The 26603-nt window shown below is 40.4% G+C and overlaps 1 protein-coding gene and 1 non-coding gene across 9 annotated transcripts in view; one reads left to right on the forward strand and one right to left on the reverse strand.

Annotated features, from left to right (window-relative positions):
• The first annotated feature begins 995 nt into the window (after positions 1–995).
• The window catches only part of SLC25A30 (solute carrier family 25 member 30), a 27580-nt gene continuing 1972 nt past the window's right edge, over positions 996–26603 (forward strand). Inside the window, exons 1-8 of one of the 8 annotated variants that reach the window (XM_006083528.3) lie at positions 996–1076; positions 7584–7703; positions 10051–10198; positions 13715–13809; positions 14663–14748; positions 16374–16469; positions 17303–17427; positions 20125–20263. In XM_006083528.3, coding sequence (XP_006083590.1) covers positions 7640–7703; positions 10051–10198; positions 13715–13809; positions 14663–14748; positions 16374–16469; positions 17303–17427; positions 20125–20263 — 753 coding nt within the window. In that variant the 5' untranslated portion in view covers positions 996–1076; positions 7584–7639. The other 7 variants (XM_023748407.1, XM_023748404.1, XM_023748394.1 and 4 more) reach the window with 7 other exon arrangements.
• On the reverse strand, positions 8775–8837 carry LOC111824682. The gene has a single exon (XR_002827774.1). It is a non-coding gene; the product is annotated as a U7 small nuclear RNA (small nuclear RNA).

Raw genomic sequence — 26603 nt, forward strand, 5'->3', positions numbered from 1 at the left:
TGAAGGTCAGATAAGAAGCTTCACTGACAAGAAAAAGCTAATGGAGTTTATCACCACCAAACCAGTATTTCATGAAATGCTGAAGGATATTCTTCAAGAAGAGGAAGAAGGAGAAAATATGAACAATAAAATGGCAGTAAATACGTATCTGTCAACAATTGAATCTAAAAATAAAAATAAAGAACAAGAAATCTAATGAACAAAATAAACGGATAAATAAAATGGAATCAGAAGTATGGAAACATGGAACAGACTGAGGAATCTCAGCGGGAAGGGTGGAGGGGGGCGCAGGAAGAGATTAACATTGCCTATGGACACAGACAATAGGGTGGTGAATGCCTGGTGTGGGGTGGGAACCAGGTGGAGGGGGGCAATGCGGGGGAAGGATGGGGGACATGTGGAATATTTGGAACAATAAAAATAAAAAGAAAGTACAGATTGGTAGTTAAAGTAGTCACGAGAATGTAAAGTACAGCATAAGGACTACAGTGAATAATATTGTAATAACTGCACTGTCAGGTGGGTACTAGACTTATGAGAGATCATTTCATAAGTTATATACATGTCTAACCACCTGAAACTAATATAATATTAAATGTCAACTATTTTTTAAAAAGGCGAAGGATTTATGCGATCTGAAGAGAAACCAGATCGGAAAAAAAAAGTGCAAGTTTATTCCTTTTGATTGGGAGGTTCAGTGGAAAGGATCAGCACCCTGAGAAGGCTCCTTTCCGTGTCTCTCCCTTCATTCCCGAAGTTCCTCTTTCAACCAAGCGGAGCTCAGAGGCCTCCGGAGGCGCCCCCAGCCCGGCCGCACGCAGTTCTCCCTCCTGCCAGCGCGGCGCCCGCGGCAGCTTGGGGCTGGCTCCGGTGGGCGGGGCAGGGTGGGAATAGGCGGGGCAGTGAGTAGAGCGGCCAATGGGAGCCAAGGCCGTGGGCGGGGCCGCGGAGGCTGCGCGCGGGCTTCTGGGCCGCCCCCTGTGCTCAGCCGCTTTTCCTTCAGCTTCCGGGCAGCCGCTGGCGTCTGCCACCTGGTGAGGCCCTGGGCAGGCTGGTGCGCAGGACCGGCGCCGCTGGTAAGTTCCTGGCCGCAGCGCGTGCTTCGGGCTCCCCTCCTCCGGCCCGGCCCCTTTCCCGCGGCGCCGGGCACCCGCCGGCGCTGCCCTTCGGGACGGCCGGGGCTAGGGCTGGGGCTGGGGTTGGGACTGTGGTCGGGACTGCGGTTCCGGAGAGCCGGCGCTGCCTCTACCCTGCGGTGCGCGTGCAGGTCCGGTTCGCTGGCGGTCGGGAAGGGTTCCTCGGAGTGCGGAGCGCCGGCTCCCCCCCTCATCACTCGGCGGTGTGGGGTGACTCCAGCGCCCGCGTCGCCGAGATCCAGGTGTGCGATCCGCCCGGCATCGCTGTCCCGCAGTGCGCTTCGCCTCCTCCGCGTCCCTCCCACTCGTGCTTCATTCAGGGTGCCAGGCGGCACCGCGGCTTCTGCTCCGGGAAAGGGCTCGCTGCATTTTGAACTGCCCCGCGACACGCCGGGTTGGCTTATGTTCGCAAGGACCGGTCGAATTGATGTGCTTGGGAAGGTAACGGAGCTCTGGATGTCAGCGTCTTTCTGGGTGTAAGTAATTTAATGGAAAGCAGTTGCGATGGTCAGCCTTGTTCCTGCGCAAGAATAGCAAAACAATGTTGCGACTGCCGGCACATTCTAGATTCATCCTCACCAAGTAGTGAGAAAAGTGGAAAGAAAAGTGGTCTTTGCTTTGTGGCTGCCAAGTCTTGTGGCCATGGGATCAGGTAATTCATGTGAAATGATACGTAGTTTTCTTTTTATTTATTGGGGTGACCTGAAACACATAGGTTTCAGGTGTGGGTTTCTATGTTACAAGATCTGTATATTGCACTGTGTGCCCACCACCCAAAGTCATATGAGATAGTTTCTAACATTCCTTTCAAATCTCACATTTATAAGTCTGTGATGAGCTTATTTTTCATCCTATACCCTTAAAAAGAATAGGAAATAGGAAAAGTTCATGCAAGGCGGGGAATAAAGGTTTATAAACGCACTGAACTTTCAAGACTGTGATTACAATTTAGGACTGCAGAATGAAAAGGGAACACAAATAAAATAGAAAAAACTTATCCAGAATTAATGATGTTAGAGAAACTTGGGAAGCTTTCAGAAGTTCCAGTAGCAATTACTGTATTTAATTACCTCTCTTTGCAGCTGTACAAATATGGTGAGGAGAAAAATAAGTGCTAAGTAAGAAAAAAATATAATTCAGAGGTTATGTAACAACATATTTAGTGTGGGGAGAATCCTTTGAAGTTCATAATTTGTATAGACATTTGCACTCAGGAAACACTTTTTAAAAGAATTTTATATTCTTTATTTTGGAGAGGAAGGGAGAGGGAGATAGAAATAGAAACATCAATGATGAGAGAAAATCATTGATCGTCTGCCTCCTGCAAGTCCCCTACTGGGGATCGAACCCGCAACCCGGGTGTGTGCCCTTGGCAGGAATCGAACCAGGGACCCTTCAGTCCACAGGCTGAAGCTCTATCCACTGAGCAACCCGGCTAGAGCCAGGAAACACTTTAAAAAAAAAGAGAGAATTTTGTATTTCTCCTGCAAGAAAATATTACATTTATTATGAATATTCAGAATTCCCTACCCTGCTTATGCTTATGTTTGAGGACTTTGTAGTTGTGTGACTAGGGAAAGTCATGTTTCCTCTCTGAGACTATTTCAATTGTGAAATGAGGCTAATGATACCTATTTCATGGAGTTGTGATAATTAAATAAAATCCTTTAAGTGGAAAAGGTACAGCAATGCCTGACATATCAAATAGTCAATAATGGCATCTACCGTTATTTGTATTGTGTTCAGAAGGAGTAAAGAAGACCTTTACTGCCTTCTGTGGTCTCTGGCTGTTAACTCAGGCTAGACTCTAGAGCAGCCGTGGGCAAACTACGGCCCTCGGGCCGGATCCGGCCCGTTTGAAATGAATAAAACTAAAAAAAAAAAAAAAAGACCGTATCCTTTTATGTAATGATGTTTACTTTGAATTTATATTAGTTCACACCAGCACTCCATCCATGCTTTTGTTCCGGCCCTCTGGTCCAGTTTAAGAACCCATTGTGGCCCTCGAGTCAAAAAGTTTGCCCACCCCTGCTCTAGAGGGTATATCTAAAGAGAAATGCAAAGGGGGCACTGACCGACAGCCACTGCTGTCTGTACCTGACACTGGAATTTTTACCAAGTTATAATCCCTTCCAAACACTAGTGATTGCTAAGGACACATGAGTCTCTCTGCTTGTGTTGGCCTGTCAGTCATGGCACTTCATTAGGATTGTGATTTTCCCCAACAATTATACTAGGAAGTTCAGGAACGGGTGTGAGAAGAACCCCTCCAAAAGGAACTCAAAAGACAAAGAATTGGTTTTGTTTACTCAGCAGAGATTTCAGCCTAAAATAAGCCCTGTTGCAGCTGGCTGTGGTCAGTATGGCTTACTGAATATTCCAGTCTTTGCTAGAACCTTTTCTTGGATGTTTGACCAACTACTGATGTTCTCTGGTTGTTATTTAAGCCAAATTCTTCTTAACAAACATTAACTTGGGAAGGCACAGTAATCTTAACTGCTCAGGGATCTAGTCTTAGCATTCAGAAAGGAAAGGAGAAGAACTCAAAAGTTTTTTCCCCTCGCTTCCTAGCTAATTTTTAAAAATTGTAATTGAACAGGAAGTATTTTCTTACAGTTTAATTCGGGATGCAGGAGTTGACATCATTTGTGGAAGACATGTTTATTGTGGTGGTACATCTGAATAGGAACTAATGGGTAGGTACACCATCCCACATGATTTAAAACCATGGGGAGGCAACTCCACAATAATTTGAGCTCTAGTTGAGTATTTACAGATGAGAATAACTCAGAAATTCTGGGTTGTGATCTAACTAAAAGTTAATATAAAAACCAACAGAAGCCAAATCTCATTAAAACTAAACTAGCAAAACAAAAAGTAGTGGCAGGAAACCAGGAAGTTAGTTAGATGGCATGAGGTCATATGACAATGTCGCCTTTGATAAATGTTTTGTTTTTAAGTTAGAAGTTAGTGTAATCCCATTTCCCATAAATTTTTGCTGACATTTTAGAGGATATCTTTTGTGTATATACGTATGCGTGTTTATGTCCATATAAATGGCATAGACACACATACTATATTCATTGTAGAAAAAATTGTTACTTAATAAGATGAATAAAAATAATGAACTAACCCTAGCCGATTTGGCTCAGTGTCAGACAGCCTGCAGACTGAAGGGTCCCAGGTTCGCTTCTGGTCAAGGGCACATGCCTGAGTTGTGGACTCAATCCCCAGTAGGGGCCTGTCAATGATTCCTTCTCATCATTGATCTCTCTCTCTCTCTCTCTCCCCCTCCTCCCTTCTCTGAAATCAATAAAAAATATATATATAAAAAGAGAATGAACTATATTGTTATCTTTGAGGATTAAATACTTAAAACAGGAATTTAAGTGATAAGTATTCCAACATCTGAATTGGCCATAATATATTTACCCACTGATTTTCAGTAACAACATAGATGCTTGGGATGTTCCTGAGATCCTCATTCTGTTGATGGGGCCCTGGTGTCTGCATTTTTAAGAAGCTTCACAACCAGGTTAGGAACTACTGATGAGGAATCCTCTATATTCCACACAGATGCTTGATGTATATGCAGTATCACACTAAGAAAATAATCATATGGAGGTTAGGGAAGGGGGTGATGGGGAGCAACTGCTTAATAGTTATCCTGTGGAGTGATGAAATTTTTTGGAACTGGATAAAGGTAGTGGTTGCACAACATTTTGAATAAAGTAAGTGCCACTGAAGTGTTTGCTAAGATGGTTTATTTTATAGTATGTGGCTTTCACCTCAGTACAAGTACCCTGAAAAAAGAATCATATGAACACTATCTTTGTTGTTGTTAGAAAATAAATTATCCCTGTTTAGATTGACTACCTTCTGACTATTATTTTCTCTTAGGCTTTTCTCTTAAATTAAGCACATTTGTGTTTATAAGATGCATCTTATCAGTAGTACCTTTTGAAGCCTAGTAATATTTTCTCATTAATTAAAATGCCATCACTCCTCCTTTCGTGTACAGCCTCAGGTGGCAGCAGGAAGAATTCTGCACTTGGAAGCAAAACTCTTGGAGTTGGAAGCCCAGCTCTGTCCCCATCAGCTGAGACTTGCCTTCCTGGTCACTTTTTCGGTCCTCCTATCCCAAATTTGTTGGGGGAATCCACTGAAATTTATACTGAACTTTCTATATGTCATTGTTATATAGTTATCATTTTTAATTGATTTTTGAGAGAGAGAGAGAGAGAGAAGGAGAGAGAGACATCAATTGGTTATCCCACTTACATATGCATTCATTGGTTGTTTCTTGTATGTGTCCTGATAGGGGATCGAACCCACAACTTTGGAATTCAGGACAACCTGTAATCAACTGAGCTACCTGGCCAGCGCATGTAGTTATCATTTTGCTTTTTAACTTGGAGTCAGCAAAATCCAACAGTGGGTTAAGGAAGGTACTGCTGGACAGTAAATGAATTATTGGACAGTCTGTAACTTAGTGTTAATCATTATATTAGTTATGAATTTATTAAGGCTAAGTACAGATACTATTAAATGTTTTCAAGGATAACAGGGAGATGAATTTTCAAAGACGTGGCTTGTTCTTAGTACTGCAATACATAAATCATATGATGCTTTTCTAGTTCCATGCTTAGGAGGCCATCTGCCTAATTCATTTGTAACTATTCCGAATTTGCTTAATGTCCATAAATGAGGAATAGCTATTGGTAGATCTATTTAGAGACCCCTTTGGGTTCCTTTTGTTTTCTCTTAGTTTAAGGAAGCCACTTGACTTTGTTGAGAACTGACAATCTTGTCAATAGTGACTAATGGTAGGCTTCTCCTGGGAAATGTCTAAAACATTCAAAGTAGAAACATTGGGCATATTGCTGGCCAGTAATGACTCTAGTAAGTAGAAGTTTTATTTTAAACCAGCAATAATGATTTTTGATAGTATATACACAAAAGTGTGTTAACTTGCATGTATTTCTGGTTAATGGACATGAGGCCATATTTACCAACTTCATTGTATAAAACTACAGAACATATAATGAATGTGACAGGCATGTGAATGTATGTCTCAGTGGACCAGGATCTATTACAGGAAAGGAGGATGAAAGCAGGTGTTTATTTAGTGTCTTTGTGCTAGTTTTTTTTTTTTTTAAATTTATCCCCACAATAGGTCTGAAAGCTAGATATTTTACTTAGCTTAGTGAATAAAAGTATGGGCTTTACCCCTAATAGGTTTTGTTGGCTGCTGTGATGATGATGATGATGTTGTTGTTAATGAAGAAAAAACATAGAGGTTAACAGGAACTTCCCTTGAAAGGAAGGAAGTGGTGAGGCTCTGACCCCAGAGTCTGCCTTTTTCCTTCACACCAAGCTGCCTCCCAGCTATTATATACTAAAAGGCCTTCCTTCCCCTGGTTGCTGGCACTGGCTTCCCTCCGGAACCCGGGACCTGGGCTGCTTCGCTCCAGCTGCTGCCGCCACCCACCGGGACCCAGGCTGCTTTGCTCCTGCCACTGCCAGGCACCCAGGACCTGGGCTGCTTTGCTCCAGCTGCCACCAGGCACCCAGGACCTGGGCTGCTTTGCTCCAGCTGCCGCCAGGCATCTGGGACCTGGGCTGCTTTGCTCCAGCTGCCGCCAGGCATCTGGGACCTGGGCTGCTTTACTCCAGCTGCCACCAGGCATCTGGGACCCGGGCTGCTTTGCTCCGGGCTGCTGCCACCACCCACCGGGGGTGTGCTCCAAGCCGTGCCGAGGCAGCTCAGAGCACGCCTCCACCCCTGGTGTGTGTCCGCTGGGGTGGGGGTGGCACGCAGTCCCCTCTCGCCCATCTGCACTCGCAGCTCCTCCTGAGTGGTCGTAAATGCAGCCTCCTCCTGAGCTGGTCGTGACGCCTGGCTATTTGCATATTACCTGTTTATATATATAGATGGGTAAGAGAACAGAGCTGACAGTGTAAACTAGAAGTATATTTTGGTAATTTTAAGTAATTGTCATTATACCTGTGACACTGAACTGCAGCACTTTTTTTCTCCTCCAGTGCCCCTGAGGGACTTCAGTGGCTCCCAGGAGGGACTCACAAAGACAGTGACAAATAGCAAATATTGAAGAACAGAAAATAGACTACCCAGAAAATAGCCTCCATTGTACTACACTGAATGCATATACACATATCAAGATATCAGTATATTGGGTTACTTAAGGCCTGAATGAGAATTAGGCAACTGATAAAGTGAGAATAGTAGTTGCTGATTTGGAGTTTAGTGGATAGGGGTGCTTTGCTTTATTGAGGCAAGGTTCCTATCACAGACTCGTTGGGAATTGTTGCAGGAGAGTTTCAGTGATAACATCTGACAGTGCTCTCCAACTCAAACACAAGTTTAAAGAAGAAACTGCCTGTGTGAGAAATTCCAACTTTGAAACGGCTTCCATTTGTTCCCAGGAAAGATCCTGTTGGAGGCTGTTTCTGTGAATCAAAGGAGAAGGACAGGTGTGAGCATGTCGGCCCTCAACTGGAAGCCCTTTGTGTATGGAGGGTTGGCCTCCATCACAGCTGAATGCGGTAAGGAGCCCAGGGGCTGGAGTCAGGTCAATTCACCTGCTGTATGTGACAGTGATTTTAAAACCTAAGTTCGCAATTGGTGTTTGATCTGAATATAGTTCAAGCATAGAATATGGGGTTATGACTATTAATCTAGAATTCAAAATGTCCTACTTTTGGTATGCTTTTTTAGACAAATAGTCATTTGGCAACTTACTGGCAGTTTAGAGTTCAAAGTTTAGTGGGGAGAAAGTTAAACTGTTGAACAAATAAGTTTTATGAATCATTTTTGAATTACGTCAGTCCCTATTTTCCTTGTATGTTCCTTACTTTGCCCCCACCCTTAACACATTTGGCTGTAAAGAAGTTTGAGGAGCACCTGGCTGGTGTGGTTTAGGTGGTTGAGCGTCGACCTATGAACCAGGAGATCATAGTTCAATTCCTGGTCCAGGCACATGCCCAGGTTGCGGGCTTGGTCCCCTGTGTGGGGCCTTTAGGAGGCAGCCAATTGATGATTCTCTCTCATCATTGGTGTCTCTCTCTCTCTCCTCCCTCCCTCTCCTTCCCTCCCTCCCCCCTTTCTCCCTTCCTCTCTGATATCAATAAGACATATTAAAAAAAAAAAAAAAAGAGTTCGAGGAGCTCCAAGGCCTTCCCGAGCCAGATTCGATTTCCTGTCGTTATGCCATCACTTCCTGAATATGCACATGATCCAGATCCTGTTTGTGACTTCTTTTTTTTTTTTTTTAAATATATATTTTTTAATATATTTTATTGATTTTTTACAGAGAGGAAGGGAGAGAGATAGAGAGTTAGAAACATCGATGAGAGAGAAACATCGATCAGCTGCCTCCTGCACATCTCCCACCGGGGATGTGCCCGCAACCCAGGTACATGCCCTTGACCGGAATCGAACCTGGGACCCTTCAGTCCGCAGGCCGATGCTCTATCCACTGAGCCAAACCGGTTTCGGCATTTGTGACTTCTTCACATTAGTTGAGTTCCACAGCAGGGCCTGTTTATTCCTGTGTTTATTCCCTAGAATCATTCAGTCAACAAATTTTTTTATTTGCGGAGGGGGGGTGGGGGGTGGTGTGCTTTCTGGTAAAAGCCGGAAGACCTGCTGGACAAATTCTAAAAGAGCTGTAAGCACTCTATCAACAAATATTGATTGAACAGCTGCTGAGTGCCAGGTGCTGGGCTGGACACTTCATTTGCTTCCAGGGCTCAGTCACTGCTGTTCTGGGATGAAGGTCTGCCCCTGAGGGGCCAGTGAGGACCAGTGCCCAGGGGTTGAGGTGCATTAACCCCTACCCATGCCGGTGGGCTCTCCCATTGACATAATACATCACATTTACTGAGTATGAGTTTCACATGTTTGGGTGAACTATCTGTTAGGCATTATATTAAACTTTTTACTCTAACAGATTTACTTTTAGACTATAGAACATAGAGTGAGGAACCTGAAATCTAGGTATGTGCCCTGACTGGGAATCACACCTGCAACTTTTTTTGTGTACAGAATGATGCTCAACCAACTGAGCCACCCAGACAGCCAAAATAACTTATATTTAAAAATGGATTTCTTGGTTACCTAAATCATTCCATCTATCTACTTTTTAGCAATGTAGTTTCCTCAAATCCTATGTAGAATAAGATAGAACATAAATAAAAATGTTAAAAGAGGAAAATATATCTATGTCTTTTAAAAGAAATCTTTTTTAAAAAAATATATATTTTATTGATTTTTTTGCAGAGAGGAAGGGAGAGGGATAGAGAGTTAGAAACATCGATGAGAGAGAAACATCAATCAGCTGCCTCCTGCACACCTCCTACTGGGGATGTGCCTGCAACCAAGGTACATGCCCTTGACTGGAATCAAACCTGGGACCTTTCAGTCTGTAGGCCGACCCTCTATCCACTGAGCCAAACCGGTTAGGGCTAAAAAAAAATCTTTTGGTTCCCATTTTCTAATAGGAAAAAGATTGCAAAGATCTGTTTCTGTTTTTTTTTTGTTGTGGTTGTTGTTTTAATATATATTTATTGGGTTTTTTACAGAGAAGGGGAGAGGGGATAGAGTGTCAAGAAACATCAATGACAGAAGAAACATCGAATCAGCTGCCTCCTGCACACTCCTCACTGGGGATGTGCCCGCAACCAAGGTACATGCCCTTGACCGGAATCAAACCTGGGACCCTTCAGTCCGCAGGCCGACGCTCTATCCACTGAGCCAAACTGGTCAGGGCTGTTTCTGTTTTAGTTTACATCATAGTCTAAATGTCTCTTTAGTAATATGTCACTATGTATCCTTTACTTAGTGGACTTTCTTTTAATTAAGTGAAAATATTTCTTTCTTTAAAATTTTAAGGTACATTTCCAATTGATTTAACCAAGACACGGCTCCAGATTCAAGGCCAGACAAATGATGCAAACTTTAAAGAAATTCGGTATCGAGGAATGTTGCATGCATTAGTGAGGATAGGCAGAGAAGAAGGCCTGAAAGCTTTGTATTCTGGGTAAGTGACCTTTGTATATTTATATTCTACTGCTGACCTTTCAAATGAAACTTTTTCAGACTAAGACCTCATAGAGAAAAAGTAAAAGTTTGAGGTGTATTTTTAAAAAGCAAGTAACATGGTAGGTTTTTCATTTCTAATGTCAACTTTATTGTATTTTACATAGAGAAAGTTGTGGTGAAACTATGTTTTTATTATACTAAAATATAGATAATCTAAAATTACATTTGTTGTAAAAAAAATCCTGTAATTTAGTTTTTTACTCTGAAAATAGCCCTTTCCCATGGCTATTATGAATTACCAAGATTTTTGCCATAATGAAAATGGTATCGTATTTCCATGGGAAAGAGTTGTTAGTGAACTACTTTTCTTTAATCTAATATTTAATTAACAGTGTGCAGTAGGCACTAGATAAGAAAATGAGTAAGACAGAGTAGGGTCCTGCCTATGTCAGAGTCCCTGCAAGAAACAGAATTCATTTGGGTGGTTTAAATGAAGAGAGTTTAATGAAGGGACCATTTAAGGGTTAAGGGAGCAAGTGAAGGATATTGAGATACCTAAAAACTAGCAAAGGGGGAGATTGTTACCAACCCTAGGATGGGAATAGTTTGGCAGAGACTACCATGGCTGGAGCCTTGAAGGAATAAACAGTTGTCAAGGGGTGTTTTGGTGGTGCCCAGATTGAAGAAGTACCTCTGCTTCTTTCTCCTCCCTCCCTCCCACCTTTTGTGGCTGAATCCACCTGAAAGTCAGCTAGCAGAGGGGACTAGGTGATCCTGTCTGGGCACAGAGCAGAACAGAGATGGATAAGAATGGATCTGGGAGGACAAATAGGGATCAGAAGTGGCACATTGTCCTGAAGGAACTGTCATTTACTGGGCTGCAGATGACACTCAGGGGATTACAGTGGAGTCTGGTAAGTACTAGAGCAGGGGTGGGCAAACTTTTTGACTCGAGGGCCACAATGGGTTCTTAAACTGGACCGGAGGGCCGGAACAAAAGCATGGATGGAGTGTTTGTGTGAACTAATATAAATTCAAAGTAAACATCATTACATAAAAGGGTATGGTCTTTTTTTTTTTTAGTTTTATTCATTTCAAATGGGCCGAATCCGGCCCGCGGGCCGTAGTTTGCCCACGACTGTACTAGAGTCTGGTAGAGGTATCAGCCCCAGACTGTTGGATAAGGATGAAGAACATTTTCAGGAAAGCTGCTCAATTCAGAAGGCACCAGCTCTTTCCTTAAAGGATCAAGAAGAGTTAGCTAGGTGAAGTTAGAAACTATGCTCCTACAGAACCAGTAATAAGTGCAAGAGAGCATAGTACACCTAGAAATGCAAGTAGTTCAGCATGGATTTTGCGTAGGAGTTGGTGAATAGTAAAAGGTGCAGATGGAGAGCTAATAAGGGGTTAAGACATGGACAACCTCAGGCCATGCTAAGCACCTTGATATTGTCCCATATACCACCAGAGTGGTGCCTCAGAGCCCTCCCACCCACCAGTCTCTGAAGGATTTTGCTTTTCAACTGAGCCAATACTTTAAATATGAGAAACTGCACATAAAAATCTGAGATTCCATTTTCTCAAGAGAAATCAACATTGGGCCCACATTCATTCACTTATGATAATAGTAACTGCATTTAACAGTGCTTTCTCTGATTTTCCAAAACCTCTGCCACTCACATAGTGTGTGTGTGCAGTTAGATCCAGCCCACTTTTATCAGTACAGCTTCTATCTAGTGCCTGTAAATACTTGAATTTTTTTAAAAAAAATATTGATTTCAGAGAGGAAGGCAGAGGGAGAGAGAGAGAGAAACATCAATCATGAGAATCATTGATCGGCTGTCTCCTGCACGTCCCCTGCTGGGGTTAGAGCCCACAATCCTGGCATGTGCCCTCGACTGGAATCTAACCTGAGACCCTTTGGTCCACAGGCTGACGGTCTATCCACTGAGCCAAAGCAGCTAGGGCAGTACTTGAATTTTCTACACTTGTGGCCGAGAGGAGCCACTGAAGGGTTTCAAGTAGAGGAACTACGATAATTAAGTTTCATTGTTAAAAAAAATGCCTGCCTGCCGTGTGGAGAAAGAATTAGAGACTTGTAACACTGGAAGCAGGCAGTCACATAGGAAGCAGAGACAAGGATCTGCCTGGGGTGTTTGTTTTGGGGATGGAGAAAAAGAAGACAGTTTAGAAAGCTAGTTAGGGCATAGGATTGACATATTGTTTGACCTAATATATGAGGGGGTTTGTGGAGGAGTAGGAATCAAAGCTAATATCTTAATTTCTGGTTTTGGCCATTGTCTAGGATACAGAGAGGAGAGGTGATTGTTTAGACAGGGAAGATAATTAATGCAGTGTGGGTTACCTGATTGGAGGTAGGTATAGTACGTGTGAATTGACAAATTAGGAAGAAGTTGGAAATGTATCTTTGGATCCATGTTGGAAACATGAATTTAAGAGTGGTCAGGTGAAGCAATGGCAATAGCTGAGCTCACCCAGGCAGTGTGTGGAGCAAGGGGAAATGAAAGCATAGGACAGATTCCGGGAAACCCCAGAGGACAGCGGTAGGATGCTGTATACTCTACATTGTACAGGAAAGAAAAGAAATGGGAGAGGGCGATGTTGTGGCAACTCAGGGAGGAGACAGCTGCAAGTAAGACAGAGCGGAGTAGCAAATACTGCAAGATGTTATGTAAGATGCTAATTGAAAAGCATCATTTAATTTAGCAACACAGATGTCGGTTGGCCACCTGTTTTGATGGAGAAGGTGGAAGGAAGCCAGATTGCAATTCGAGAAGGAAGTGGGAAGTGCTGAGAGCTTGGAGTACAAATGCCACAGGTGGTTCTGGGGTCAGGGAGGGAGAGGAAAAAGCTGAAACAGGGCCCCCCCAAGGAGGTAGGAGGTGGGCTCCAGAGCATCAACGCAAGAACGATAGATGCTTCCAGAGGCCAGATTTCATTAGGTGCACTGTACTGAGAAAGCAAAGCCTTTTTTCATTTTAACATGAATGGGCAAATAGAACCACATGTTCACTTATGGTTTCATTGATAATAAATATGAGGGGCTGAGTTTTCACTTAGTGAGATAATAATTTGCTCAGGTATTTATAACCTTTTTGGATTATACTTATATATTTTTTAAAACTATGTTGCCCAGCTGGTGTGGCTCAGTGGTTGAACGTTGACCCATGAAACCAGGAGGTCACAGTTCGATTCCTGGTCAGGGCACATGCCTGGGTTGGGGGCTTGATCCCAGAATGGGGGCGTGCAGGAGGCAGCCAATCAATGATTCTCATCATTGATATTTCTATCTTTCCCTCTTCCTTTTTCTCTCTGAAATCAATAAAAAACAATTTAAAAAAACCCAAGTTTTTGTTGGATTTTTAATTTTAAGATACCTGTTTTGTGTAGTTTGTAGAAGACAAATGGGTGATTGTATCTCTGCCTGTGGTTCTTCTAGAAGATTGTATGTGATTTTTAAAATTTTCTTGTCCCTTTGTACTTGGTTTGACAGGATTGCCCCTGCGATGTTACGCCAGGCTTCCTATGGCACCATCAAGATAGGCACTTACCAGAGCTTGAAGCGATTATTTGTGGAACGCCCAGAAGGTCAGTGGAGAATCTTTTTTCCACTTGTAGGCAGGAGGTTGTCTTTTTATTCAAGTGATTTTGTATTAGATTTTCTTTGACTTACTTGTGACTTTACTGCTCTGAGGAGAGCTCTAGGTGTGAAGTCTAAATGAATTGTGCTTACAGCAAGTCAGTTATCAACTGAATTTAGGGGATTAAAAGTTAAAAAGAGCAAAATGCTTAGACTAGAGCATATGTTATCGTTCTAGGCAATGCAGAATTTCCTAAAATCATAGGAATTATCACCTGTATTTCATAAAAGCAGTGACTACATTTCTTAGTATTAAGAACTGAGTTCTAATACTCCATTAGAAGTATTAGAACTGTTGAATCTGTGACGGCTTTAATCCATAGAACCTTACTTGTTTTTACAAAGGGGCAAGCTCCAGCTAGCTGTTACATGAGAGTGGTGAACAGGAGCTAAGATGCCTTGAAAGTGCTTCATTATAATTTACATTAAATATATAAGATGTGCTTTAAAACTTTGTCACCATGTTATCTCATAGGAGTATTCCTCTTTTATTCTCCTACCAGACATACCTCGTCTAAATTACTATTATGATCTGCATTTACACACAAAAGTGAATTGGTAGATGGTTATTTACTTTGTGAGATAATTCACATTCCTTTTCAGATTGCAAGAAACTTTGCTAAGTAAAATCCCTTTAGCCAGCAAAATTCCTAATCCTTTTGAAATTACTTGATTCATAAGGTCTAAATTTCTTTATTCTCTTAAGAACAAATGGTATGTAAATGAATTACACCTGCATTTGAGGTATTCACATGAAGAGCTCTGTATATATGAAAAGTCAGATAATGTCTTTGTTTGCAGATGAAACCCTTCTGATAAATGTGGTCTGTGGAATTCTCTCTGGAGTCATGTCCTCAGCCATTGCCAATCCAACTGATGTTTTGAAAGTAAGCAGTGCTTTTTATATCTCTAGATACAATCTACATTTTCTTACTGAGAACAAGATACAGATAATGAAAATCTGTGAATATAACATACACTGACTCTGTTTATAATTTAAGTGTTGTGAAAACTAACTTATAAATATCCACTAGGTAGGTTTCCCATTGATACGAAAGTAGAGCTCATTTTAGAGATGAGTATTTTGACAATTAAGCAGAAAAAAATTTAGGTTTGGATCCATTTGAATTTTTCATTGAAAATCTCCCTTGTTTTATTGGTTCATTAAAAAGTAGATGGGCTTCAAATTTTACAGAAGTCTGCTTATTAATGACCATTTCTAAATGCATTTTTAGGTTAATTCAGTTTCTGGAAATATTTACTTAACCACAGTTAGACATACCAGATGACCTTGTTGACAATCCTAGGGATTACAACCTTCTTAAATCCTGTTTGGAATAAGGCAAGGGGATAAACTCATTAAAGAAAATAAAAATTAGTTGTGAGTTACTTTTTGAAACCTCTCATATATTCCTCTTTCTCCCTCCCTTTCCTTTTTGCCCAAATTATTTAACCAGAATTCACTATGCTTCTACCTTGGACCAGTTGGAGTACTTTTAGTGTTGAGAATCCAAAAATTAGTAAGACAAAAGCCCTGCCCTGAGAGAGCCTTCAGTCTGATAGGAGATTCTGACAAGCATCAAAACTTCATGCAGCAGCATGTTGAGAACACTACAGTTATGCACAGTGAAGGTACAATGTGTGCAGGCACTCTTACCATAATTTTACCCAGTGTTGATGCAAGATTGCTGGAGAAAAATATCCATACTTCCTTTAATCTCTAAGCCATATATCAGGGTTACAAAAAGGCAGTTCCTGTATTTTGGTTTATTTTCACATGTTAGCATGGCAATAACAGTTCCTTTTAAGAAGTTAGAGGTAATGTATTTGCTCCCTAAACCAAAATAAGGTACACATTTTTTTAGTGAGAAATATCTTTTAATTCTTAAAAATACAGAGCTACATCCAGCATGTTATGTTGGAATATTGGTCATGTGAGTACTGTGGCCCTTGTAAAGTTAATTTGTAAGTTCAGGTGTAACCGTGTGTGACGGGCATCATGTGGCTGTCCCGGGGCTAACTCGCCGGCTTGCCTTTTGATTCAGCTGGTTGGAAATAGCAGGGAGTTGGAGTGACTAAGAAATATGCTCGTTCATGCTTAGTGTTGCCAGGTATTACTGGATACTCTTACTAGTAATGTTAAATTTTTAGAATTACCATCCTATTCTCTCTTTCCTATTTAGAACCTATAGGGAAAAATGCCATTTTCTTTCCTTTTTCAAGACTATTTAAAAAATTTAATTTCTTTTTGACACTTAGTGAGCTATTATATGCAAGACGTTCTAGACTCTGTTAGATGCTTTTTGTTGAATCCAAAGTGCCTAAGAACCAATCCGTATATATTTTAGTTTACTGAGAATATTTAAGCCAGCATTATAGTAATAGTTATAATTATAGTTTTTTTTTCTTGTAATGGTTGCTAAACAACAGACTGAATGATTTTTCAGGGATCTATATTTGGGGAGAAATGTGCTACCTTCTTTCTCATGTTAGTCTTTAAAATAATTTCTAGATACGGATGCAAGCACAAAACAACACCATTCAAGGAGGAATGATAGGCAACTTCATTAACATTTACCAGCAAGAGGGAACGAGAGGACTATGGAAGGTAAGCTTGAAAATGGATCCAGCTGATTTAGTTCTTCACTTTTTTCCCTTTTTGAGTTTATTTTTCCTATGTCCATCATTTTATTTAATCCAAATGGAATAATGGAGTAAGGGAAGAAGAGTGACATCTGCCCCTGAAGATATTTTATCTGTAAAATGGAAATATAAGGAATATGTCATGATTTGAAAAGTACCTTTTGAATAATTCATAAATAAGAAATTCTGTGAAGATTGAGCACCTTTTTGTTTGCTTTTTTTTAAGTTCTTATAGAGAAGCGGTTTCTGGGTCCCAGATATGTTGAATTTTTTGCCTTGCATGGTTTCATGACTTTTAAGTGAATATTGTTAACTAGTGCTTTAAAAAAAAAAAAAAAAAGATATATATATATATATATATATATATATATATATATTTATTTCAGAGAGGAAGCGAAAGAGAGAGAGAAATAGAAACATCAGTGATGAGAGGGAACCATTGATCGGCTGCCTCCTGCATGCCCCCGATTGGAATTGAACCCGGGACCCTTCAGTCTGCAGGCCGACGCTCAATCCACTGAGCCAAACCAGCCAGGGCACTAGTGCTTTTTAAAATATTCATAGAATAGACCCTAAAGGTCACCCAGTACTATCCTCTCTGTATGTACAAGGAAACTGGAGGCTCTGAGAGGTTATTGTCCTGGCCAAGGTCTGTCCAAGGTCATACAGTTAGTGGCAAAATCAGAATTCAACGTTGGGGTTCCTGACTTTTTACACTCTGGTCTTTTCTACTCTGTATGTATATTTCTACCTGCCAACAGGAGAGATGTCTGAATCCCTATTAATGTTTTTACCCAGGGCGTGTCTCTTACTGCTCAGAGGGCTGCTATCGTTGTTGGCGTGGAGCTACCAGTTTACGACCTCACCAAGAAGCATCTGATTCTCTCAGGCCTGATGGGAGACACTGTGTATACTCACTTCCTGTATGTTTATGGATTTTTAAATTAATATTTTAGGTTTGCATGAGTTTAGGGTGAAAATTTGCTGCAAATTTATAGAAATTTTAAAGCTATTATAAAAATATTATATCCTCATATTTGAAAAATTACAATACAGAAGTGAACCAGGAAAAATTAACAGTCTTATCCCTTTACATAGGTAGGAATTATTAACAGTTTGGTAAGTACCTTCCAGGTATTTTCTATGCATATGCAAATATGTCTACAAAAGTATATTACATGTACTTCATTACACAAATATGCTTTGTATCCCCTTTTTATTATTATTATTATTTTTCATCTTTATTAAGGTAAAATTGACAAGTAAAATTGAAAGGTATTTAAAGTGTTCAACATGATGATTTAATATGTATACATTGTTAAAGAATTTTTCCCATCAACTTAATTAACATATCTGTTACCTGACATGTTTATCCTTTTGTGTTCTTTTGAAAACATTTAAGTTCTATTCTCTTAGCAGATTTCAATTATAAAATGCTGTGTTATCAACTATAGTCCACCATGTTATACGTTAGCTCCTCAGACCTTATTCATCTTATAACTGAAAATTTGTACCCTTTACTGTCTCCCTGTTTTCCCCATCCCCTAGCCACTGGCAACTACTTTTCTACTCTTTGTTTCTATGAGTTGTAGTAGTTCTTTGTTTTTTTAAAAATATATTTTTATTGTTTTCAGAGAGGAAGGGAGAGGGAGAGAGATAGAAACATCATTGATGAGAGAGAATCATTGATCGGCTGCCTCCTGCATGCCCCCTACTGGGGACCAAGCCTGCAACCCAGGCATGTGCCCTGACCCGGAATTGAACCATGATCTCCTGGTTCATAGGTCAATGCTCAACCATTGAGCCATGCCAGCCGGGTGAGTTGGAGTAGTTTTGTTTGTTTTTAGATTTCATGTATAAATGATACTATGCAATATTGCCTCTCTTGCTTTTTAATCCTCACCCAAGAATGTGTGTGTGTGTGTGTGTGTGTGTGTGTATTTTTTTTTTTTTTTTCGAGAGAAACATAGATGTGAAACAATCGATTGGTTGCCTCTTATACTCACCCCAACCTGGAATCTAACCTGAAATCTAGGTATGTGCCCTGCCTGGGAATTGAGCCTACAACCTTTTGGTGTGTGAGACAATGTTCCAACCGACTGAGCCACCTGGCCAGGGCTTTATTTGATTTTTAAAATTTAATAATCTATTCCAAATATCTTTCCATAACAGTACAAACAGACTTCATTTATTTTTAATAGCTGCAGATTAGTATTGGATACATCATAGTTTAATCAACTGAGGAGCGATTTAGCTCATTTGGGACATTTGGCAATTTCTGGCGACTGTTCCAATAGTTATGAGTAGGGAAGTACTATTGGCATCTACTGGGTAGAGGCCAAGGAGCTGCTAAACATCTTAGAACAGACCTACATGACAAAGAATTATTGGTTCAAAATCTTAGTGCTGAAGTTGAGACATGCTGCTCTGAGTTAATTGATACTAAGTGTGGTCTGTGGCAGTCTTGTGAGACTGAAAGTTTAGTAGAACCTGAGCCCCTAGTGGGCATTCCATTGAGGAAATCTTTTTCTCTAATCTTGAAGAAACATATGGTCATGAGATGATTAAAGTTACTCTGATTTCTACTTACAGGTGAATAGATGCAATAGATCAGCAATTTTCAATGGGTGTGCCACAGAATTTTTAAAACATGCAATACCTAACTATTCGGTCAGGGGTACTGACTTCTTTTCCATTAGATTGTCAAATAAAAACATGACAACAGCCAGCACAACATTAGCCATCAGTATGAATGAATCAAAATTATACCCATTTTTGTCAAATCAGCAAAAAAATAAATAAATAAAATTAAATAGTTTTTGGTGTGCCACAGAATTTTAGTAATTAGTTTATATTTGCCATGAGATGAATGAAGTTTAAAATCACTGTAATAGATCATCCTTGGAGAATGTCCCTTCATGTTTCTATGATTCTTTTGACATCTAGAACCTCCGAGATATTCTTAGCCGAGGTTGGAATTTATAAGCCAGTATAATCAGTGCTGGTGTTTAAGAAGTTTGTACAGCCCTGACCGGTTTGGCTCAGTGGATGGAGCGTCAGCCTGTGGACTGAAGGGTCCCAGGTTCGATTCCGGTCAAGGGCATGTACCTTGGTTGTGGGTACATCCCCAGTGGAGGGTGTGCAGGAGGCAGCTGATTGATGTTTCTAACTCTCTATCCCTCTCCCTTCTTCTCTGTAAAAAATCAATAAAATATATTTTTTTTAAAAAAGAAGTTTGTACAGCTCTCTAGATATGGTCCTTATTTTATTTTTTATTTTTAAAAAATACATTTTATTGATTTTTTACAGAGAGGAAGGGAGAGGGATAGAGAGTCAGAAACATCGATGAGAGAGAAACATCGATCAGCTGCCTCCTGCATCCCCACTAATGGGGATATGCCCGCAACCAAGGTACATGCCCTTGACCGGAATCGAACCCGGGACCCTTCAGTCCGCAGGCCAACGCTCTATCCACTGAGCCAAACCGGTTTCGGCAAGGTCCTTATTTTTGATATATTTCACCTTGTTACATGTTACTTTAACATAGTTTGGGAGGAGGCTGTTTCCTGTCTTTGATGGTGGTGGTGACCTTTTTGTTTTTCTAATGGTATCTTTCCTAGCTCAAGCTTCACCTGTGGTCTGGCTGGGGCTCTGGCTTCCAACCCTGTGGATGTTGTGAGGACACGTATGATGAATCAGAGAGTCCTTCGTGATGGCAGATGCTCTGGGTACACAGGTACCCTGGATTGCTTGTTACAGGTGAGAATGTCCATCTGTGTAGAGTTGGGAATTCCTCTTTTAGCTCATTAGCTTCCATCTGGCCCACTTATTACAAGTTTCTTATCATTTTAAAACACAGGGTTTATAGTAAGATAGACCTGTGGATCTGTCACTTGTAATTGTGTGACTTTGGTCAAGATAAAGACTCTATACTTCAGTTTCCTCATAAGTGAAATGGGACAATAATAGCATGTGTATCATAGGGTTATTGTAAAAATAATGCCTACATAAAACAGCATAGTGCCAGAAATAATTTGGTAAGTCTTATTAGTATAATTAATAATAATAAAGGATAGTATTGTGAAATGAGCAAATTTATCCTTCCTATTGAGTCAAACTGGAATGAGTCCCCTTCATTCAGATATCTCACAAAGGAACACATCAATCTTACTGTAATACTTAGTGGACAAAAGTTTGCCAGTGTCTCCCCTACTGGATTGCCAGCAACCAAAGTTTAGGGGGCACTTTTGTGGTTTCCATTTTCTGGCATGATGCTAGACTTTAAGTATTGCTTTAATGAAGCAAAGATACTTGTTTATAATTCATCCAACAACATGAAATAGTGGTGCTCTGAATTCTATCTTTACCACCATTGCTTTGTTTCCTTATGTCTGAGTTGTTTGTGGGCCCAAATGGAAAAGAGGCAAAAGACTCTGGTTGGAATTATTAAATCTCTTTTTATTTTTTCTTTTCTTTTTCTTTTTATTTATTTTTTATTTTTTGCTAAAAGTATTACAAAGGGTATTATATAAGTGTCCTTTTTTCCCCCCCGCCCTTGACAAACCCCTGCCCTCCCTTACCCCCCAGTGTCTTATGTCCATTAGTTATGCTTATATGGATGCATACAAGTCCTTCGGTTGATCTCTTACTCCCCTCCCTCCTGTCCCCCAACCCTCCCTGGCCTTCCCACTGCAGTTTGACAATCAGTTTGAGGCAGCTCTGCCTCTGTATCTATTATTGTTCAAAAGTTTGTAATGGTCTTTATTATCCATGAATGAGTGAGATCATGTGGTATTTTTCCTTCATTGACTGGTTTGTTTCACTTAGCATAATGCTCTCCAGTTCCATCCATGCTGTTGCAAATGGTAAGAGTTCCTTCTTTTTTACAGCAGCATAGTATTCCATCGTGTAGATGTACCACAGTTTTCTAATCCATTCATCTATTGATGGGCACTTAGGCTGTTTCCAGATCCTAGCTATGGTGAATTGTGCTGCTATGAACATAGGGGTGCATATATCCTTTCTGATTGGTGTTTCTGGTTTCTTGGGATATATTCCTAGAAGTGGGATCACAGGGTCAAATGGGAGTTCCATTTCCAATTTTTTGAGGAAACTCCATACTGTCTTCCATAGTGGCTGCACCAGTCTGCATTCCCACCAGCAGTGCACAAGTGTTCCTTTTTCTCCACATCCTCTCCAGCACTTGTCGTTTGTTGATTTGTTGATGATGGCCATTCTGACAGGTGTGAGATGGTATCTCATTGTTGTTTTGATTTGCATCTCTCGGATGATTAGCGACTTTGAGCATGTTTTCATATGTCTCTTGGCTTTCTGAATGTCCTCTTTTGAAAGGTGTCTATTTAGGTCCTTTGCCCATTTTTTGATTGGATTGTTTATCTTCCTTTTGTTAAGTTGTAAGAGTTCCCTATAAATGTTAGAGATTAGGCCCTTATCAGATATACTGTTGGCAAATATGTTCTCCCATGTAGTGGGCTTTCTTGTTGTTTTGTTGATGGTTTCTTTTGCTGTGCAGAAGCTTTTTATTCTGATGTAGTCCCATTTGTTCAGTTTCTCTTTAGTTTCAACTGCCCTAGGAGCTGTATCAGTGAAGAAATTGTTTTGGCATATGTCTGAGATTTTGTTGCCTTTGTATTCTTCTAGAATTTTTATGGTTTCCCGTCGTATATTTAAGTCCTTTATCCATTTTGAGTTTATTCTTGTGTATGGTGTAAGTTGGTGGTCTAGTTTCATTTTCTTGCATATATCTGTCCAATTTTCCCAACACCATTTATTGAAGAGACTATCTTGACTCCATTGTATGTTCTTGCCTCCTTTGTCAAATATTAATTGAGCGTATTGGTTGGGGCTGATTTCTGGGCTCTCTATTCTATTCCATTGATCTATATGTCTGTTCTTGTGCCAGTACCAGGCAGTTTTGAGAACAGTGGCTTTGTAATACAGCTTGATATCTGGTATTGAGATCCCACCTACTTTGTTCTTTTCTCAGGATCGCTGCAGCTATTCGGGGTCGTTTTTTATTCCAGATGAATTTTTGGAGAGTTCGTTCTAGGTCTGTGAAATATGCCGTTGGTATTTTAATGGGAAGTGCGTTGAATTTATAGATTGCTTTGGGCAGTATGGACATTTTAATGATGTTGATTCTACCAATCCAAGAACATGGTATGTTCTTCCATCTCTTTATGTCTTCCTCTATCTCTTTTTTCAACGTCCTGTAGTTTTCTGAGTAGAGGTCTTTTACCTCTTTAGTTAAGTTTATTCCTAGGTAGCTTAATTTTTTTGGTGCGATGGTAAATGGGATTGCTTTTTTAGTCTCTCTTTCTGCAAGTTCACTATTGGTGTATAGAAATGCCATAGATTTTTTGGCATTAATTCTGTATCCTGCCACATTGCCGAATTCTTTTATTAAGTCTAATAGTTTTTTGATGGAGTCTTTAGGGTTTTTTAAGTATAATATCATGTCATCTGCAAATAAGGACAGTTTTACTTCTTCTTTTCCAATTTGGATGCCTTTTATTTCTTCTTCTTGCCTAATTGCAATGGCTAATACTTCCAGGACTATGTTGAACAGGAGTGGTGAGAGTGGGCATCCCTGTCTTGTTCCTGTTCTTAGGGGAAATGGTGTTAGTTTATGTCCATTGAGTATGATGTTGGCTGTGGGTTTGTCATATATGGCTTTATTATGTTGAGGTATGATCCTTCTATTCCCACCTTGCTGAGAGTTTTTATCAAAAATGGGTGTTGGATTTTGTCGAATGCTTTTTCTGCATCAATTGATATGACCATGTGGTTTTTTTCTTTCAATTTGTTTATGTGATGTATTATGTTTATTGATTTACGGATGTTGTACCATCCTTGCATTCCTGGGATAAATCCTACTTGGTCAATGTGTATGATCCTTCTGATGTACTGTTGGATCCGATTTGCTAAGATTTTGTTGAGGATTTTGGCATCTATGTTCATGAGGGATATTGGCCTGTAATTCTCTTTCATTGTGTTGTCTTTACCTGGTTTTGGTATTAGGGTGATGCTGGCTTCATAGAATGAGCTTGGAAGTGTTCCTTCCTTTTGAATTTTTTGTAGTAGTCTGAGGAGGATAGGTTTTAGTTCTTCCTTGAAAGTTTGGTAAAACTCCCCTGAGAAGCCATCTGGTCCTGGGCTTTTGTTTGCTGGAAGCTTTTTGATGACTGCTTCAATTTCTTCCATAGTTATTGGCCTATTGAGATTTTTAGATTCTTCCTGATTGAGTTTTGGAATGTTGTATTTTTCTAGGAATTTGTCTATTTCCTCCAGGTTGTCTAGTTTGTTGGAGTAGAGTTGTCCGTAGTATTGTTTAACAATCATTTGTATTTCTGTGGGGTCTGTTGTTATTTCGCCTCTATCGTTTCTGATTTGGTTTATTTGGGACCTCTCTCTTTGCTTCTTGGTGAGCCTGGCTAGGGGTTTGTCAATCTTGTTTATCCTTTCAAAGAACCAGCTCTTGGTTTCATTGATTTTCTGTATTGTTTTTTTGGTCTCTATTTCATTGATTTCTGCTCTAATCTTTATTATCTCCTTCCTTCTGCTCACTCTGGGGTTTTCTTGTTGCTCTCTTTCTAATTCTTTGAGTTGTAGAGTTAGATGATTGACTACCATTTTTTCTTGTTTTTTGAGGTAGGTGTGTAGAACTATAAACTTCCCTCTCAGGACTGCTTTCATTGTGTCCCATAGGTTTTGGATTGTTGTGTTTTCATTGTCATTAGTGTCCAGGATGTTTTTAATTTCTTCTTTGATGTCATTGGTAACCCAATCAATATTTAATAACATGCTATTCAGCTTCCAAGTGTTTGAGTATTTTGGGTTGTTTTTATCGAAGTTTATTTCTAACATTATGCCATCGTGGTCTGAGAAGATGCTTTTTATGATTTCAATCTTCTTGAATTTGTGGAGACTTTGCTTGTGACCCAATATGTGGTCTATTTTTGAATATGTCCCATGAGCACCTGAGAGGAATGTATATTCCATGGCTTTGGGGTGAAGTGTTCTGAAGATGTCAATTAAGTCCATCTGATCTAGTGAGTCATTTAGGATTGCTGTTTCTTTGCTGATTGTTTGTCTAGCGGATTTATCCAGTGATGTCAGTGGTGTATTAAAGTCCCCTACTATGATTGTATTGTTGTCGATCTCTCCCCTGATATCTTCCAGAAGTTTTCTTATGTATGTGGGTGCTCCTGCATTGGGTGCATATATGTTTATCAGGGTTATATCCTCTTGTTGTATTGATCCCTTTAGTATTATGAAGTGGCCTTCCTTATCTTTTGTTATGGCCTTCACTTTGAGATGTATTTTGTCCGATATAAGTATTGCTACCCCAGCTTTCTTTTCCTTTCCATTTGCCTGAAAGATATTCTTCCATCCCTTCACTTTCAGTCTGTGTGAGTCCCTTCTAATGAGGTGGGTCTCTTGTAGACAGCAGATGTATGGGTCATGTTTTTTTATCCATTCAGCCACTCGATGTCTTTTGGTTGGAGCATTTAGTCCATTTACATTTAAAGTTATTATTGAAAGGTACTTGTTTGTAGCCATTTCTTTTTGTGTGTGTGGCTGTTTTCTTTCTGAGCTTGTTATTTCTTCTTTTTACACCAATCCCTTTAGTATTTCTTGCATGGCTGGCTTGGTGGTGATAAACTCCCTCAGCGTTTTTTTGTCTGTGAAGCTTCTTATTTCCCCTTCAATTTTGAATGATAGCCTTGCTGGATAGAGTATTCTTGGATTCAGTCCTTTGCTTTGCATCACTTTGTAGATTTCCGTCCATTCTTTTCTGGCCTGATGTGTTTCTGTTGAGAAATCATTTGATAATCTAATGGGAGATCCCTTGTATGTAACTTTCTGTCTCTCTCTTGCAGCCTGTAAGATTCTCTCTTTGTCCTGAACATTTGCCATGGTAATTATGATGTGTCTTGGTGTGGGTTTTTTCGGATTCACCTTGTTTGGGACTCTCTGGGCTTGTGTGACTTTTTTCTTCCCCACCTCAGGGAAGTTTTCTGATATTATTTCTTCAAATAGGTTTTCTAATCCATGTTCATCTTTCTGTTGTTCTGGCACCCCTATTATTCGTATGTTGTTTCGTTTCATGTTGTCCCAAAGCTCCCTTAGGCTCTCCTCCTGTCTTTTAATTTTTTTCTCCATTTGTAGTACAGTTTGCGTGTGTTTTGCTTCCGTGTCTTCTAATTCACTAATTCGGTCCTCCGCTTCTCCCAGTCTACTGTTGATACTTTCAATGGTGTTTTTTATTGCAGCTATGTCGCTCTTCATTTCTTCTTGGGACTTACTTAAGTTGTTGATTTTTTTCATCTGTTTCTTCTAGCTTCTTGCATAAGTAGTTGATTTTTTCATCTGTTTCTTCTTGCTTCTTGAACATCTGGTGCATGTACTCTAGGAACCTTATTCTGAATTCTTTTTCCGTCATGTTGCATGTCTCTGTCTCACTTAGCTGCTTTTCTGGCGAGTCCTCCTTTTCTTTCCTTTGGGGGTTTCTTTGTCTACCCATGTTTGATCTCACTGACATATCTAGTTGTTGAGTCGTTCAGTGGCTGGACCCTGGGTGGCAGTGGCTGCTCCCTGGGTGGCAGTGGCTCCTCGGGCTGTGGTTGCTCCTTGGGCGGTTGTGGTAGCAGCGGCTCCTCTGTTGATAGCAGAGCCTCTGGTGGGTGCTGTTCACAGCTGTGGTGGCTCTTCTGGCTGGTGGAGGGAGGCTTCACACACAGCAACTTTTCCCCAGACAGAGCGTGTGGTGATCAGGAGGCCGCTGTTGCTTGAATCTGCTGCGTTAATTTAAAGGCACAAAATACAACACAACAAGGCACAACCTACCAGGCACTAAACACTATTGTATTTACGATATTACTAACCCCAAATAAAGGTGGCCACCCGAGCTAAGAGAGTTGAGAGATAAGGGGGAAAGAAGAGAAAAAGGTAGAAGAGAAAAAAGAAAGAAAGAAAAAAAGGAGTGCAAAAATGAAATTGGGAAAAGGGAGGGGAAAAAGAGGAGGAAAAAAAAAGAGTAAGAGAGAAAAGAGAATGAAGTATAAAAGGGGAAGAG

This window comes from Myotis lucifugus, unplaced genomic scaffold, assembly GCF_000147115.1.
Source record: "Myotis lucifugus unplaced genomic scaffold, Myoluc2.0 scaffold_7, whole genome shotgun sequence".
In the NCBI taxonomy this organism is placed as follows: Eukaryota; Metazoa; Chordata; class Mammalia; order Chiroptera; family Vespertilionidae; genus Myotis; species Myotis lucifugus.